This window comes from Ostrea edulis, chromosome 7, assembly GCF_947568905.1.
Source record: "Ostrea edulis chromosome 7, xbOstEdul1.1, whole genome shotgun sequence".
In the NCBI taxonomy this organism is placed as follows: Eukaryota; Metazoa; Mollusca; class Bivalvia; order Ostreida; family Ostreidae; genus Ostrea; species Ostrea edulis.
The window spans coordinates 17,269,941-17,287,807 of NC_079170.1; the positions used below are offsets into that span (position 1 = coordinate 17,269,941).

Here is a 17,867-nt window from a genome sequence, read left to right on the forward strand (position 1 = left end):
CCATTTTCCTAGATTGTAGTAACTGCTGGTGCATGCTGGGAGTCTACAACCCTCATGTTGTCAGATGTTGTGAAGATGCACTGGATTTTACCGTGTGTGTTGTGGATTGTGGAATTGAATATACAGTTTGTAATTGCTCATCCTATGTGTTCTAATTCACGGAGACAATGTCTTTCAGTCATTTCACCCAAGGAGGCATGCATATACTGATGTATAGGCTTTGACAACAAACAACCAAAATGGCGGCCGGTGAATTAGAAAGTGTCTGAGTGCATGTAGGATATCTGAATGGAGAATAGGAGTACTGCAGGTAAGTGTTTATTTGTTTACAATGACAGTCGGGATGGAATGTCAATGAGTTCAACTGTCAAGTAAAGTTGCATCATCATTATCATAAAAAACTTAGTCTTTATGTTGATGCAGGCAGACAATTGAATCTGGCCTATGTCTTTTCATGAATGTAAATGGAATTCATGTTTGATTGACAAGACAGTCAAGAAATGGAAGAAATGGGTGTAGGTCAGATGTGTAGGTGTAGGTCAGATTAGCTAGAATCCTGTAATTGTTGCATGGCATGAGACCGGTCAAAATAGTGTATTGAAACAGCTGATCACAGACAGATCACTTGAAGGGTGGGGGATTTCTTCCTTGGGGACGACAGGCGTGATGGGTGGGTTGGCCTTACTCGTGGAGACTGGCCCCTGGATGCGTGACCTTGACCTTTGACCTTGACCCACGTTCAAGGTCAAACTTCAAAAACCATGGGGGAGAAAGTGTGACCTTGACCTTTGACCTTGACCTGATTTTGAAGGTCAGAGAGGTCACGGGGCTTCGTTTAAGTGTTCCCGCGTCTCTATCTACATCCGTGAAGAAGTTGTGGGCTCGAACGACGACGTCGGAGACTTTCGGGGGCGAGAACCGTGCTTCGGGGTTCTCGGTTTCCCTCGGTCAACTTCTCTGTGCGAGAGTGTTTCATCTGGAATTCGTCGGCGAAGGTCTCGCCTCTCCACGACTTGCGGTCTAGTGAGAGTAGCGATAACGGGCTTTTCGACGTTAAGTCGCCGCCATTCGCAGAGTGGTCAAAGTTCAGAGTTGACATTCGTGATGCCGAGACCGGTCCAAAATTCCTTGCTGACCCATGTGATATTTCGATGCTATCTGAAGCGTGAAAGAGCGTATAAAAAGTGCCATTTTCTGGCCATTCTGGGTGACCTTGACCTTTGACATTGACCTACTTTTTCAAGGTCAAGGTCACCCAACCCGTTCCAGTGGGTTCCGTCTCTCTACGACGAAGACTTTAGGAGTCGTCAATTTGTAAGGGACAAATCGCAAAACATGAGGGGGCATTAACTCCCTTTAGGGGACACCGAATCCCTTCATTTGAAATTCTTCGCTTCTACTAATTGACCTCTATGCTTCAGCAAAGGTTTCATCCTCTTATCCTTTACGGTTGAAAAGGAGTAGCGATAACAATGATTTCTGCTAAAAGGTCCGATAACTCTGTAAGGGGTCAAAGTTCCATGACGCAGGGTGAAATGTATTCGTTTCTCAAGAAGTGCTATAGGATGGACTCTAAAGTTTTTCGATAAGTCTTAAGACGAACATTTTTTTGGACGGCAGGAAAATAATAATAATAATAATAAACAGAACAATAACAATAAGACTTTCCACAGAAAGGTGGAAAGCCCTAATAATAAACAGAACAATATCAAAAGGTCTTTCCACAGAAAGGTGGAAAGACCTAATTACTAAATCCGCAATGGCGTAACAATCAGAAGATACATGTATGGACTCAAAATTCAAAAGGAGAATACATAGATTTCATTGCTAGAAATACCAATAATTTTGAGCTAATTCAAAGCTAATGGTAAATTCGCTCTGATGAGTTCTGTTTAACCTTTGACGTGTGTGAAAAAGATCCATCTATACTTATAAATTAGCAAATTGTCCCAATAAACTCCTAAACGCTTGCTCCATAGTTACTGCTTGCACCTTTAATATTGCTTCATATGTGAGGTGAAGTCTGTAAGCTATATTAGAAGCTTACTAACAAAGTGAACATGGGAAAATTGATTAAAAACCTACTTTCGTTTTCGATGAACTACCCCGAAATAGCAAACAGAGAGTAGAGGGGCGAACATGCTTGGCGGATCAAAGCCAGTTTTTTAATGACAACTTAATGATGATACGATATGAAGTAAATTCGTTGTTTATCGATACTTGAGTTTGATATTACAGAAGAAGTAAGCTTTGATAATTATATTCCTGTTTGTTTCTTCAGTCCGTGACTTTAGTCTTGAATCAGCCTGATAGAAATTTTCAGAACGTTTTTAAGAAGGCGTTCCACACCAAATACAAATGATATAGATGAAAAGTGGAGGATATGTACAACAATGTTTTAAAGTTGAAAACTTTCAAAATTTTATTTCGTCAAAAATTGCAGTTTCAGTTGAAAGCAATCTGAGCCACAAAGTACTAAAATTAGCCCTTTCACCAAAAATAAATGAGACTTTCACAGTTGATGCTCTAAGATTTATAGGTTATAGAACAATTTATTTTATAACTATATCTTTTCTAGTTTTCGTTATACAGTCGTTTAAACTTTATGTTGTTTTTCAACAGGAAAACTATATAACGTCATGATGCTTACGTCATGCTTTTGACGTTATGAAAATCAGTGTAATACACAAAAAATGAACGCATGGGTTAATATATATGTATATTTTTGGGGCTTATTCTGGTTGTAAATCACAACTGTTAAAAGTACTATGCTATATTGCCCCCCCCCCCCCCCCCCCCCCACACACACACACACACACATAACACTTTTGATTTTTTTTTCGTTTTATTGGACATAATTGAAAAATCGTGATCAAAAATTAAACTTCCATGCGATGAAAGGACCACAGCAAATAATATTGTTCTACCGTCTATCTCAAAAACGAGTTTATATGTTCAAGTTGCATATCTATTCGTATCAATTTCCATTAAAATTGATATTAATTGACGATAAAAAGAGAGATAACTCTATAATTTTGTTTAAACTAACTAATTAGAAAAATGGATTTTTTAAACATCTCCCTTGTAAACTAATATCTTTTTTAATAAAACACGGTGGACCATTAAAATTGTCGGCACCTCTGAACTCCCAATTTTCTGAGCGAGGTATGATCGCCGTGGATATCTGACACCTGTGCCTCCTTTGTGCCACCGTGCACCTTCGTGTGAAAAAACAAAGAAATAAAAGAAATAAATACTAAGCGAAACATTATAGTGGGTGAAAATTAAAACGTATAAAAAGGCGACTTGTATACATTCATATCATTTAATGATATATTACATGTATATAATTATAAGTTTTTTTGTAATTAAGAATATTAGATGATTTAGATCCGCTGTCTACATGTTTCCAGGTAGTGTAGAAACATCACAAAGTGTACAGTTGACGACGATTGAAATAAGAATGCGGACGATTTTTTGTTTATTCAGTGACTCACGAACTTATCCGTCTTCTGAATGAAAGTTGTAAAACAAACATACTATTTTTTGGTCAGTTATAACACCCGAAAACCGGGGGTAAAAATCATCCTCGCTTGCCATGGGTTTTGGGTCCATTGTGCTCTTTGTGAACTGAATACCATTTGCTAGTGAAGATGGAAAAAATAATTTTAAAAATGTCTAGATTGTCCGCTTGCATAAACATGTATTACGGTGGTAAAAAAAAATCTATTAAATCCAATGAAGACGTAGTAATATAGATTTTGTATTTATTTTATTTTTGACTGAGAGGGCGTTAAATAGCTAGGCATGTAACATCGTTTAAGAAGGGGGGCGGGTCCTAACTCGTGCCAGCCGAAAAATTTAACACGGGTAAAAAAGGGGAAGTTAAATATATCAGAATGAAGTGGAATGGTTAATTAACAAGAAGAATATATTGTACATTTCAAGATTCGATTAAACTTTCCGTACCTGTATACAATGTACTGATGCTCTCTCTCTCTGTCTCTCTCTCTCTCTCTCTCTCTCTCTCTCTCTCTCTCTCTCTCTCTCTCTCACACACACACACACACACACACACACACACACACACACGATGTTATATGTTATAGCTTCAGTACTGCTGTATAGCGTGTATGAATAGAAGCAACTAAAATGCAAATTGTCTATATATTTTTTGGTGAAGTAGTTGCATTTGACACCGAAATTTTAAAACATGCATCCTTACAGTAGACTTGGATGGGTCCATGTGGCGACATATCCACTGCACACTTAAAAAGAAATTGAATTCGGGAGGGGGATTGGGACAGTTTGATGAAGACCACCACCCACCCACCACCTCCACCACACACATGTACACAATTTTTTTTTTAAGATTGGACATATTTTAAGCACCATTTCCTGTTGCTATTGTAGGCTGGGTTATTAAATTAAGATATATTTACTAGCACAACACATGTCCAGTTTATTAATTGGCAAAACACATATAATACAGCATTCAGTCCGTCTGTCTTAATTTAATTTTACCTGTAACACGCAATTTGATTTGTTGAGCGCGCTGGAAAAAAATATTTGTTTATATTGTATAAATGTAACTTGGTATGGGGACACACCACCTTGACAATCAAGAGGACACTACTTTTCCTTTTTCTAATTTTACATTGGACAATGGAACACTGATACGTTGATAGGCCTTCGAACTAGGCCATGAAATTGAAAATCAACGGAATTAAACGTGCACAATAAATACTGTATTGTCGACCCCCCCCCCCAAAAAAAAACAAAAAAACAAAACAAAAACCAAACGCAGTCTTTGTTTACAAGTAAAGTTACATAAAAAAGACAACAACAACAACAACAAAAAAAAAAAAAAAAAAAAAAAAAAAAAAAAACTCTTGACATGTACAACGATATCATATGTGAAATAAAAAAAAAAGGTATCTCGGGTATTTGCAAAATTGCTATTTCTTATGGGGGTTACTTGATCCGCCTAAATCCAAGCATAAAATGCGTCATACATGTCTCACAAAGAGATGACGTCATGTCTCATCGATAACAGGTGGATGGCTATCTATGAATTGCCTACATAATTTACTGTGTCGGATTTAATTGACGAGAATGCTGCATGCTATGGTAAGTCATATTGTAGTTTAACTCATTTATTTTGAATTCCTTTTTTCCTGACCAGGCCCGAAACTTGGATACTGTAAATCAAAGGACCTGATCCTTTTAAAAAAAATATTGTAAACAATGTAAATCTACGTAAAGGTAGGTTAAATAGAACAGTTATTTCGAATGTTAACAGTCTAAAGCTGCGTAGTAACAATTTTGTAAGATAAATAAAGCAAAAATCATTCGATATGATATCAGTACCATACAAGAATACTTGCGTGAAGCCTGAATATTTTCCGATATCCCAAAGTGAAAGAAGACGCCATGTACCTTTCAGTCACTAGGCCTAACAGTTTCGGTAACTGTCGTTTCGTTTAATGATAATGTGTATGATAATAATATAAAACTACCAAAATTGTACAGTTTTTTAAGCAACGATGCAATGAAGATCCTATTGTGAACGACTTTAAAAGATGAAAACAACTAGGTATTGAAACTGAACATCTACAGTAAAAGGGCAAAATAAGCTGCAACCGAAAACTATTATTAGGTGAGGGAATTCCCCTTGCTTTAAAAATAAACACCGAAGTAAAGTGACCTATACATGACACGAAATATAAAACGTAGTTTGTTTCTCCATACGATACTTAATCAGCCATATTATCTGTAAAATTCAAGTTTACCTCCACCAGTGCATTATAACCGTAATATTTATCAACAATCCGGAATATCGTTTTTTGAAAAATAAAAATAGTGCTCCTAGTTCGTCCTAAAATATTTTTGCATTTATGGGCAATTGACAAGGTGTGTATTATAAAAATACTTTAAATATTTTGGGCGAGATGAAACCAGTATTGCAAAACCTATACAGAGTAATCAGTTTTGGGTGAAAAATGACAAAAATACGGTACCATATCCGGTTCTAGTATGTATACAGCTTTAGTTGTGCTCCTATTTTAAAAATCTAACATGTTTTTTAAAACCCCAGATTCTGATACATATTTATAACACCAATACTCCTATTCAAAATTTACTTCCATTTTCATATATTTTAATGTCCATATTTTGGGGGTTTGTGAATCAGATTCTTTAAAACCCCTGCTGGACTCCAACACACGATCTACAGTTCAGCAGTCGATGTGATAACCTACTCAGCTACTCAGCTACGCGAGAATTTATGAAATTAATAGACAGATGTTGCTGATATTTATATTTTCATCTATGTTTAAAAAGGAAGTCAGCCATTATGACGATGTAGAATACCTCCTTATGGAAATTGCCAGAACGAAGCGGGGCTTAGGTCTACAACCAATCGCACATTATCGGGCCTTTCTGGTAAGCCGATAAATTGCGACTGGTATGCGGCATGATCAGCATATAATTGTGTAGGTGTTCAGTGTTAGTTATACTTTTAATAGTATTGTCTAGGCCCATATTTATCATTCTATAAAGATAGATTTATAATTATATCACTTATATACATATTATTCAACAAAGGCTCCCTCCTGAGACCAACAATCGTTTCTTGTTATCAGATAAACACTTCCAGTGGCGTAGCTACATTATAGCACTGTAAACACGTGCTTACACATCTTTTTGATGATTGATGTTTTCCGCCACACTCAACAATTTTGTACTTATATGGTGGCGCCCAGTTTTTATTGGTGGAAGAGAGAATCCAGATACAATGTACCTGGGAAGAGACCACCGACCTTCCTAAAGTAAACTGGGAAACTTTCTCACTTACCGGCGCGAGCGCGATTCGAACCCGCGCCGACAGAGGTGAGAGGCCGTGTGATTTTGAGCGCGATGCTCTAACCACTCGGCCACGGAGGCCCCTCACATCTTTTTGCATTTCTTTTTAAAATTATAGTTATTTTTTCATGGCAGCTCCCGAGAACGCTTTTCCCGAACTTTTCCCGAAGAGTCCCGAACTTGATCCTATACACCTTACCAAATAAATTCACTGCACGGGTTAATAAATTGAACTTAACTTTGACCAGGCAATGAGCACTTTGCATAAGATGGAAACCGTAAAATACAACTTTTATTCCTTTATCAATCTAATTAAAAATAGATCCTAAAATACTCTCACAATCGCTACAATAGGATCTGACATAATCCTATATGGGTTCACATCCGCATGACCTTTCGTTTGGAATATTCATAAAGACCTTCAGCCAGTCAGATTGCACCATACAGACAATGCTGGTTATTTAGATGGTTCCCGGCAATTCGTAAACAAGTTGAATAATCTTTCATACTATAAAATTGTATATTCTCACACAAGGAATTTCAAACTTTCGCAATAATGCCTAATCTATTCCGTTCATAGAAACAACAAAGCATACGATATAAAATACACCCTTATTAAATTAATTGTGAATTGCGATCTATGTATGAATAGGGATGGGTACGATTTGCATAGTTTTCAAGATGATTTACTTAACTATTGCGAGGAATATAACGCCAATCGACGTAAACAGTCCATTTTGATGTTACATCTAGCTGCGATGTGTTTTCTTTCAAACCAAATAATCGCAGCTATTTTCCTTGAATTATGAACACCGACGATTTTATTGTCGACGCACTGATTGGCTAACACAAAGTTCACCTGAACATGACCCACTAGTCGAGTTATGTCAGATCTTCTTACACAAAGTATACGTCACGGATCTAAGAAGTCTGATTTTAATTAGATTGTTCCTTTATTAGACAGTTATCAGATATAAAATTGAATGAAAAGAAATGCTGCATCTAGTTCTCTATAAAAAGAAGGCACATTGTTTTTATTCAAATTAAGATGAATGAAATATGAAGATAACGAACAGTGATCAATCTCATAATTTCTATATTGATCACTGTTCGTTATCTTCGCCTTTCATAAGGAATGCGAGACAGAGAGTTGGGCAAAAACAGACTCCAGGATATACCGGGGGTGGGGTACCATTTTTCTGATTTCTCCTTCATAAGTGGAATGGAATGTCAAAGGCTCCAAACTTTAGAGTAGGAATTATCCGTATTTTCTACAATTTCATTTGTCTCTGTGTCAGTGAAAGGTGAAGATAACAAACAGTGAATGTCCCAGTGTCAGCCGTCTGAGGTGTATTTTGGATTATTGGAGATCGCCCTATCATAGCTATTGTAAATAAGTTTCAGCTTTTACAATCGTCATTGATAAAGACATTTTTCAACCAACAATATATGTACTGTAAATGGGGAAATGATTGCGGGGGTTTTGATTTCGGTATGTTCGCGGTCGGGGATTTTTACGCGAAATTAAAACAACCGCAATCACTTTGCAAGTGTGACACAATACGTTTGCAATATTAACATTTTATTTGCACATACTTATTTCGTAATATGTTACCTGTATACATTTATGATTAAGATAATCATTCCATTGTTCAATCAATTCAATTGTCATCAAATTGTCTAACATCAATTATTTAATCATTTGATTCAAATTGTTTTGTAATAACCTTTTCTTGCAGAGACAACTTGGATTTGCCACTGACACAAATGTAACCTCACATTATTATAAAAGAGTTTGCCTATGTTTGTCATAGAATTTTAATTTCGTGAAAATAAAACCACTGCAATTAAAACAATATGAAAACCCGCGAACTTTAAGCACCGCGAAATTAAAACCACTTACAGTATTTTCTGTTTAGCACTGCCAAAAAAAGAGAGAAAACTGATTTCTTGAAATAGTATTTTATATCATTATTAAAATGGAGAGATAACCAACTGCATGTTGATATGACTGTTATAATAATTGAGATTGCATTGGATTCCACGCAAGTTTTATGGACTACAAAAATGTTCTAAATTTTGAAAGGGTGTTTCGAGTATACTGGTAAGGAGCAAAGAGAAGTGACGGATTATAATATGAGTCACCCATCAGCAGGACTTTGTCAGGAGCTATGTTCCAAAGTAGACTCAGAGATATTTGGCATCCAAGTAAGAAATATGTCCCGGTAATCCAGTTTCCAGTTACTTAAAATAAACATGTACATGCATGATTAAAATAAATATGAATACTTTCATGCAAAGTTGAATTAGGGGAAAAACTTTTTAATTATTCTACGAGGTTTTGCATCATTATTTCAAGACAATCTAATCTTAATTTTGCTCTAACACACATGGAATGATTTGATGCTCTCACCATTTTTTCATCAGTTAAACACATGTAGATGTTTTCCAAAGAAGCCTTCAGTCGCTCCGGTATCATCAGTTGACTGTGATAAAGCATGCCCGAAATCTACACAGAGAGAACGCTTTGGAGAATGTGGAGGGAGTAAAACATTTACCTTATATAAATCAGGTAGGAGTGTCAGAGTAACACGAGCTCTTATGTACATACATTGATATATACCTTGTATTAAAACATAAAAGTGATAAGAATATATTCCAATCAGTAGCGATATTCTCCAAAAATCCTAATATTATTGTGATTACACTATTAAACATGTATGTTTCCATGCAATATGACGTCATACATTCGTAGACGTGTATACAGTGTTCAAGTTTTATGAACGTGAATATTATCATGAAATTGGTGGTCCTATGCCATGTTATACTTATGCGCGATGACAAATCCTCGCTACCACGTCCGTAAGGTCCATCCATATGTAACACTGTGGCACTTCAAATACAGCTGGTGACGTCTCTACATGACTCAGCAATTCTCAAACAGGACGACAAACAACGTAAAAACTAACAACAACAAAACCAAGGATATTAACTTACAAAAACAAATTATGAATCACAAGTGCGCAACATGCGATTGATCTCCGTAATTTTCTGTAAATAGAGTGTATCTTCATTCATTAATTACTAAACAATTTTGAATAATTGACGAGTTTTCTTTTTTTTTTTTAATGTGTCAGTTTTTAACGGGCAAGTAACTCCAGCAGACAGATGTGTCTCCATGCAATGTGGAATGAATGTAGCATTTACATTTCAAGAAGACTGTTCATTGTCATATCAGGCGGTCTGTCAGACAACTGGTAAGCCTATTTAAATTCAACGTCCATACGAACATCTCAGTCTATGTTGATATACAGTATTCAATATGTTCTATTAAGTTTGGAAATATAATTCTTTATACATAGATATACCTACACAACAAGGTTGGATTGCATCAATGCAGGAATGTAATTCATTATCACCGTCCTCCTATCTAGAAGGGAACGTTTCGTTGAGTGACGCTAGATCTACATGCCAGGCGTTAAGCAGTGTATTAAATGGTTCCTTCTGGCTTGGTATCGCAAACGAGCTATACATGGGAAGAGATAAAGGTACAACTTCTTTATTTCAAGAGAGAGATACTATAGTAGTTGTATGTATATTCAATAAATTCAAGATGACGTCTTGTGCCATTTGCTCTCCATTCTGACAGATTGCTTACTGTGGAATCATTAGAATTCATGGTGGTTCAATTTTCGTGGAATTCGTGGGTACCCCTCACCCATGAATTTACATCCTCAACGAATATACAATAGATATTATGTATATATATATATATATATATATATATATATATATATATATCAAATATTTAAATCCACGAAATTACGTCCCCACGAACCGGTAAAAATTCAGCAATCCACAAAAAATGGTCCCCACGAATGTAAATGATTCTACAGCATCATAAATTTACATTGTACCTCAGTGTGTTAAGAAGAGATTGATATTTTCAAGAAATGCAATGTTTTGATTCATTATTGGATTATACACGATGCCCTTTTTTTCAAGAGCACGAAACATACAGTGGATGTTTTCCATTTTAAGAAATATATATAATACATGAAAGGTGAAGATAACGAACAGTGATCAATCTCGTAACTACCATAAGCAATACAAAATAGAGAGTTGGATAAACACGGACCCCTGGATATACCAGAGGTGGGATCAAGTGCCTAGGAGGAGAAAGCATCCCCTGTCGACCGGTTACACATAAGACTCTGATTGCAAAATAGGGAGAAGAAACGTAACTCAAGAAACTGAACACTACATATAGAGCCAGCAATCTGTAGAACATGTTCTATGTTTCTATTTTTCCACATTAAATTGTATGCATATATATTCAGTATATCATATTGTCATAAGAAAGCAAATCGTAATGGAGAAGCTAATTAAACTCTAAATATCCCGGTCCTTCAATAACATCTAGTATCCGTATTAGAACGACATTATGATTCAAACTACTTTATCTATAATCCAATAAAATAGTAATACGAATCCAACCACTTTCTGTATGGAATTCACAGTAGCATAACGACGTATTCGAGTATTGGGACACAGGGATGACTATAAAATGTTCGATTTTCGCGGAGAATTTACTTTTTTTAAGATGTAAATTTTCTTTGTTGTATTTAGATTGGTGCTTTACTAATCCCAAATCTAATACAAATCAATGTATATTGCTAGTTCGTTGTAGTCGTTCTTTGTGGTTTTGATAAAACATATATTCTCTATACAGGTTTTGATATAGACAAAAATGATAGACAGATCTTCCATCAGTGTCAAAAATGTAGCAGCACAGGATGTGAATTTACCGAGTGCAATGAAAGATTGAATTCATTATATTGTAAAGAGGTAAACACTGGCTTCCCTTATGTCATAATTTCATGGAATGGAATAGTGCAGTTGAAATTCAACATACATACACATATCAATGAAAAATATTATATTTTTCAAACCAATCAATCATCTGAGCAGTTTCATTCTATAAACCGTCTCAAAACCACTACTTGTCGTAGTCGCAAGTGTATCAGATAAACTTTTCAACTTTTGGGGTTAATTTTACGCAACATAAATAACCTAGTAAAGTATGCAAGTCTGATCATGAAGACATTTCCTCATTGATAACCAATCATGCTTTATATTACTAGCATGTAACGACGGAAACAGCGTTTACTCACTTTAACAATATCAGACAACATTCCAAAGAAGGCAAACTCTAGGGCATTCAAGCTCTAGCATCATATTACCCATTTTCTACACAAATAAATGTATCGAGCATGTTAGTATCTAGTCGATTGCTTGACAACCACGTGTATGTTGCGGCACATACTTATAAATGTATATACACGACTAATGCCTACTTACGAAATAATCCGAACCTGGTCCATTCCTATGAGAAATTAATAGAGTTTTTACAGATTTTTCTTGACATTTAGGGGCTGAAAGGGGAGACTGGACAATCCGAAATCTCCACACCCGTCATAAGGTCATCAATAACAACAAAAAGCCAAAATCCCCCGAAAGGTAAGATACATAATTGACGCTATTGAATATCAGTTGTGTTCTAAACCTATATATAAATAGAATTCATTTCATTGTTCTATTTTCTAGACTCTAACAATTTGATAATAATCATGGTCTCCGTGATTGCTGTGTCCATTGTCTGTATCGGAATGGTTGTTTTTCTGCTGATTCGGTATGTGGGACACTTATCTTTATTTTTATTTCAATCTGATTCAAAAGACGTATGCGATTGTTTTCATCGAAGGGAATTTTCAATGAATAAGATGCATGAGTACGTAATATAATTTGATATATTGTATGTCACGATGCTTTACACAGACACATTGCCATATGTGTACTTTGTTGCAACGATGTATGAAATCAGCCTTAAACTAATATTGATGAAATAGAAGTGGTACTTCTACAGCACATATTTCTGTCATATTGTAACAAATACGGTATACCTGAATTTGATACAAATGTCTGACAGTATCTAGTGGCGTTGGTCATGCGTGTATCACAAGGGAAAAATTTTCAAATGGGACGAAAAACAAACAAAACAAGACAACATTCGCCAATCATGCTGTGGTACTTACTGCATTCTATATCATTAACAACGTCTTTTAAAACTGCAATCACTTAGTTTGTTTTACGCAAATAATCAAAGAATCCAATTAGTTTACTAGAACTTTAAGAACAGAGATTTTACGTAATACAGTATCATTGATTTGTATTTTCCATAGGAGGTGGAAACAAAAGTCGACCAAAGGAGACCGAAAAACCAATGCTTCAAGAATAGTAGAACCCCACTATGCTGATATAAATGACGATCGTTCGACGAATATGAATTATTTCATTCTTGCACCTCAGGCGGAAGTGTATGAACATTCGAATAGTGAAAAAGACAAATCTTCTAATGCGTACATGCAAACCAACTTCAGAGAAGGGGTCTACGATCATCTACAGAATCACAAAGTAATGACAAATAAGGAGGAAAACACGTATGACCAAACGTCGACTGTTAAAGAGCGTGAATACGATATCAGTCTTGGAATGAATGAAGACAACCTAGATGATAGCTACGATCATGCTGTGTTTTCAACTCGTTACGAACAAACTTTTAAAACAGTTTTGAAACCGACAAATAGTGACTACTCATAAGTAATAAACCCTATACCACAGACATTGTAATTTAGTTAGATTCATAACCCTCAAAGCCATTCCATTGCTCTAGTTTTTCAACCTTTAAGCTGTGAACTTGTATGTGATGTTCTCTACTGATAATACAGTTTTTCTCTATTCACAAATACCGGGACATTAGGTATAAAATAAATGTCCATGAAGTGGCTCTTAAAATATCATGATCATCTTTAAGATACTAGAAATTTTGTAGATGGCTTCTGTGAATGAAAATATTTACCGAAGTTAATATTCTCAGTGGAAGTAGTAAGGTGAAGATAACGAACAGTGATCAATCTCATAAGTCCTACAAGCAATACAAAATAGATAGTTGGGCAAACACGGACCCCTGGACACACCAATAAATAACTGATTTTTTAAGACACTTTATCATCGTTCCTCTGCTGCTTTCTAAGGCTTGTCTAGTATGAATATTAACAAGAATAATTGACTTTAGCAAAAAATCAAATTAGATTCGAAAGATGCAAGGTAAAGATAATGAACGGTGATCAATCACAGTACTCCTATAAGCAACACGGATCCCTGGATATACCAGAGGTGGAATCAGGTGTGTAGGAGGACTGAGCATCCCCTCTCGACCGGTCACACCACCTGTGAGCCCTATATCTTAATCAGGTAAAGAAGACAAGATCAGTGTGTCAAGAATGACCTACCAATCGCTATGAAACAAGTCAGACAGCATTTCATTCAATTCTGGGTTGTATTGACAAACTAGGTTCTGATAACGACCATAGAATTTGCTAAATGCTGACTTTAAACGAGACTGTGGAAACCCCTGCACCATCAACTTATTTGTCAGTAGACTGCTCGATTTAAAATCTGATCATACGCAGAACAAGCTCTTGCGTATCGAATCAGATGAGAGATATAAATACCACATGTAGGTGATAATAAAATATTGCAACATCAAAATATTTTTTTCAGCTAACAAAGGAGAACAATTCGTGCCTGTTGCAATTTAAATCATTATTAGCACATGCACTATTGCATTTGCGAAATGTTAACTTTGAACAAAACTGTTGAAACTCCGGTAAAATACACGTATTTGCCAGTAGCCTGTTTCGTTGTGGAAATCAACCAAACGCAGAGCACGCTTTCGTTTATCAAATCAAATTAAACAAATAAACACTGTATGCAGATGGACTATAGCTCCATAGATATGCAAAATTGATGAGCTGAAGTAATCATGTTTGTCATTAAGTTGAGATGCGAGTTGTCCTTAAAATCTGTGTTTAATAACACCCACATAAAAGCAGATAATGACAATTCTGTGGCGTCTTTTATAATTTTTCAAAGTTCAGTTGGATATATTTATATTACAAATCATATTTTCCTCTATGAACCAACCAATTTCAGCGCGCAGCACAATCTGTTCATATTGACTATGAAGGATTATGAACTAGCTTCAAGCACGCGAATCTCAGAAATTGGGGCGTGATAATTCAGGAAATACAACAGGTGTAACGGAACTACTTAACAATCAAAACAAAAAAATTGAAAATGATGTACTGAATGTACTGAAAATAAAAATGTTTCACAGTAATGAATAGATTTGAAACGTATTTATACATTTTGTTCTTCATGATAAATATCAAAATCGTACCGGAATCGTCTGCACAGCTGCATAGCGTCTGCACAGTTGCAAATATGGCCGATTACGGACAGTTCAATGCAATGTCAAAATTTATGGAAATTTACTTTGATGAAGATTTCAACAATGAAAATTTAAACAACATTTTGGGCGAAATTAATTTCAACAACTTCAACATTCCATACGTCCAAGAAAATAGCGAAATATGTACATGTATGAAATTACCCGTCACTGACATGGTAGAACTCCCCCCACCTTTAGTTCTGTGTTCAACTGCAAGTAGGCCTAAATCTAAACGTTTTGAAGCAATTGACGAGGAATCGATACAGAAGTTATTTGAGAGAAGACAATCGAAAAGCACAACGAAAAACACGGCCCGGGGAATAAAAATCTTTCACGGTAAAAAACAAACAAACATTTTCCCGTATAACTTCCTTGTTGATATTGTCAGTCTGAATAAAATATAAATCAAAATATGCAAATTGTTGCATGTATATATAAGCAAGCCTAAAGCTATCCCATTCATTATTCAGACACCTTGCTTCATTTCTCTTGTAGACTGAAACTTACGGGATGTAATTTCAACGTCCCAGGTGGCAGGTGTATTAAAGAAATTTTATTGCGAAGCGAGACCAAACGAAAACAAAAAAGCCAGTCTCTACCACAAGAACACACTCATTAACATTTGGGGTGCAATAAATCGACACCTGCAAGATATTCAAAGGAACCCTCCTGTAGATAGTGTGCGAGATAAAGAATTTAGATGCGCAAACGGAGTCCTGGACGGGATACTAAAATAGCGTATGAGAAACGGGGATTCTAAACCTACAAACCATAAACCTATAATTGATAAACACGATTTAGAAAAAAAAACATCAGCTTACTTTCAAAATGCTGCCTCCTCCCCGAATATCCTCCGCCAGTGCACTTTGTTTCCAGAGGTATGGAGTTCCACCATCAACTTCGGTTAAATTCGTTCGATTTTCGCAATGACAGCAGAAAAATTACCAAGGCGGTATCCAGTCAGGTGAATGCAATTTCCAAAAGCGAATGTATGCCACAGGGGGAATTTCTGTCAATTGAAAATGTTCCGTCTTCTTACGGATAAAACTGACCCTGCTGCCACACATTTATTTAAACAATTCAAGAAAGAATCACTGGGACATCCCCTGGTTTCGGATATATAAGGTTTACAACAAAACTACTTGTTAAGTGCACATTTACAAAATTCCTCCCAGACATCTGTAAAGCCGCACATGTTGAAAATCATTACACACCCCATTGTTTACGTGCAACGGCCATTCAGTTGTTAACCGACGAGGGATACGAATCACGACACATAATGGTTATGTCTTCCCATAAGAATGAATCTTCACTTCGCTCTTACACACGAACTGTATCAACCTCTCAGAAAAAATCCCTGAGTCACACACTGTCTACCATGTGCGAACAAGCCGTTGAAAATCAATCTGTCCCTGTCTCCACATCCCCTTCCAACAATTTCGCAGATTCCGTAATTCCGACAACTGACACTTTTTCAATGGAAACTAATAACAACTTCATCGCAAAGCCAGGATTTTTATCCAACTCTTCTTTTCAGGGATATACTTTCAACCTCACTTCCAAGTAGCCAGCCTAGCATCGTGGTAGACTCTAAATGACATCCACGCTTTTGAAACCGAACAACACAGTACCCAGTCATTAAAATTTGGGATGTAATATCAAATATACTTTTATTGTTGGAAGTCATTTTTAAAATGCTATTCCTTAAAGTTAAGAAATCACTTACTCATTAAATTTGCTGAATTAACAATGCATATTCTTTATTTTATGTGCACTATATTTTGACGTGCAAGTTCACATTCCATGACGCTGTACCAATAAGTAACCTCCCCCCGAGGAATATTTCATGACTTACAGAAGCAATGTAAACAAATGGTGAATCAGTAAATAAATACAAATATAACAAATGAACATCACCTTTGAGCTGTTCATGGTCAGTATGAACGGATTTGGATTTGAGGCAAATTCTTAGTGAATCGTTAGCGCGAAATCCAAATCCGTTCATACTGACCATGAACATCTCAAAAGCAATGTTCATTTTTTAGATATCGAATGGACATATGAATAAAATGAATATTGTTTATAGATAACACTTCGTCGATGCATCTGAATGTGGAGTTGTAGGCCACAGCAACCTATTACTTTCTTATCATGTAAAATCTTTTGATTAAATACCCCGTTATGAAAATAAAACATATCAGCTAAAAAAAGTAGCACAATGGATGTCCATGGGGATTTCAACCGACTGATGGAATACCTAATTTCCAAAGCATGTATAAATATTTTCAATTGGTGAATGAGGAATTCCAGTATCTTTTTTTCCAAAAACTTTAGAGTACTTTATCGTGACATCAGAGTGATGTTTAACAATGTAAGATTCTAGATGAGTGATCAAAATGTATTGATATTTCCGAGTCTTATTTTTATTGAAGTAGCCGTCTATGATGTCGAAAAAGCATAGTTTTAATTCACCATTAAGAATGTTGCTGTAAAGTGTTGAAAAGTCGTACGTTTTGATGATGGTGATATTTGAAAATTTTCTGATTTCAATTTTACAAAAAGATCTTTGGAATTTTTGAGAACCCATTAATATCTAACAACAATATTTCACATACTTTGTAATTTCTCCTTCACATTTTTAAAATATCTT

General features: G+C 35.8%; 1 protein-coding gene across 2 annotated transcripts in view; it reads left to right on the plus strand.

Annotated features, from left to right (window-relative positions):
• The window catches only part of LOC125663541 (uncharacterized), a 110,344-nt gene extending 96,626 nt beyond the window's left edge, over nucleotides 1–13,718 (plus strand). Inside the window, exons 3-10 of one of the 2 annotated variants that reach the window (XM_048895794.2) lie at nucleotides 8,951–9,072; nucleotides 9,292–9,436; nucleotides 10,002–10,121; nucleotides 10,227–10,412; nucleotides 11,597–11,712; nucleotides 12,297–12,384; nucleotides 12,472–12,556; nucleotides 13,107–13,718. In XM_048895794.2, coding sequence (XP_048751751.2) covers nucleotides 8,951–9,072; nucleotides 9,292–9,436; nucleotides 10,002–10,121; nucleotides 10,227–10,412; nucleotides 11,597–11,712; nucleotides 12,297–12,384; nucleotides 12,472–12,556; nucleotides 13,107–13,524 — 1,280 coding nt within the window. In that variant the 3' untranslated portion in view covers nucleotides 13,525–13,718. The remainder of the gene's footprint in view (nucleotides 1–8,950; nucleotides 9,073–9,291; nucleotides 9,437–10,001; nucleotides 10,122–10,226; nucleotides 10,413–11,596; nucleotides 11,713–12,296; nucleotides 12,385–12,471; nucleotides 12,557–13,106) is intronic. The other variant, XM_056143533.1, reaches the window with a different exon arrangement.
• Nucleotides 13,719–17,867: the final 4,149 nt, after the last annotated feature.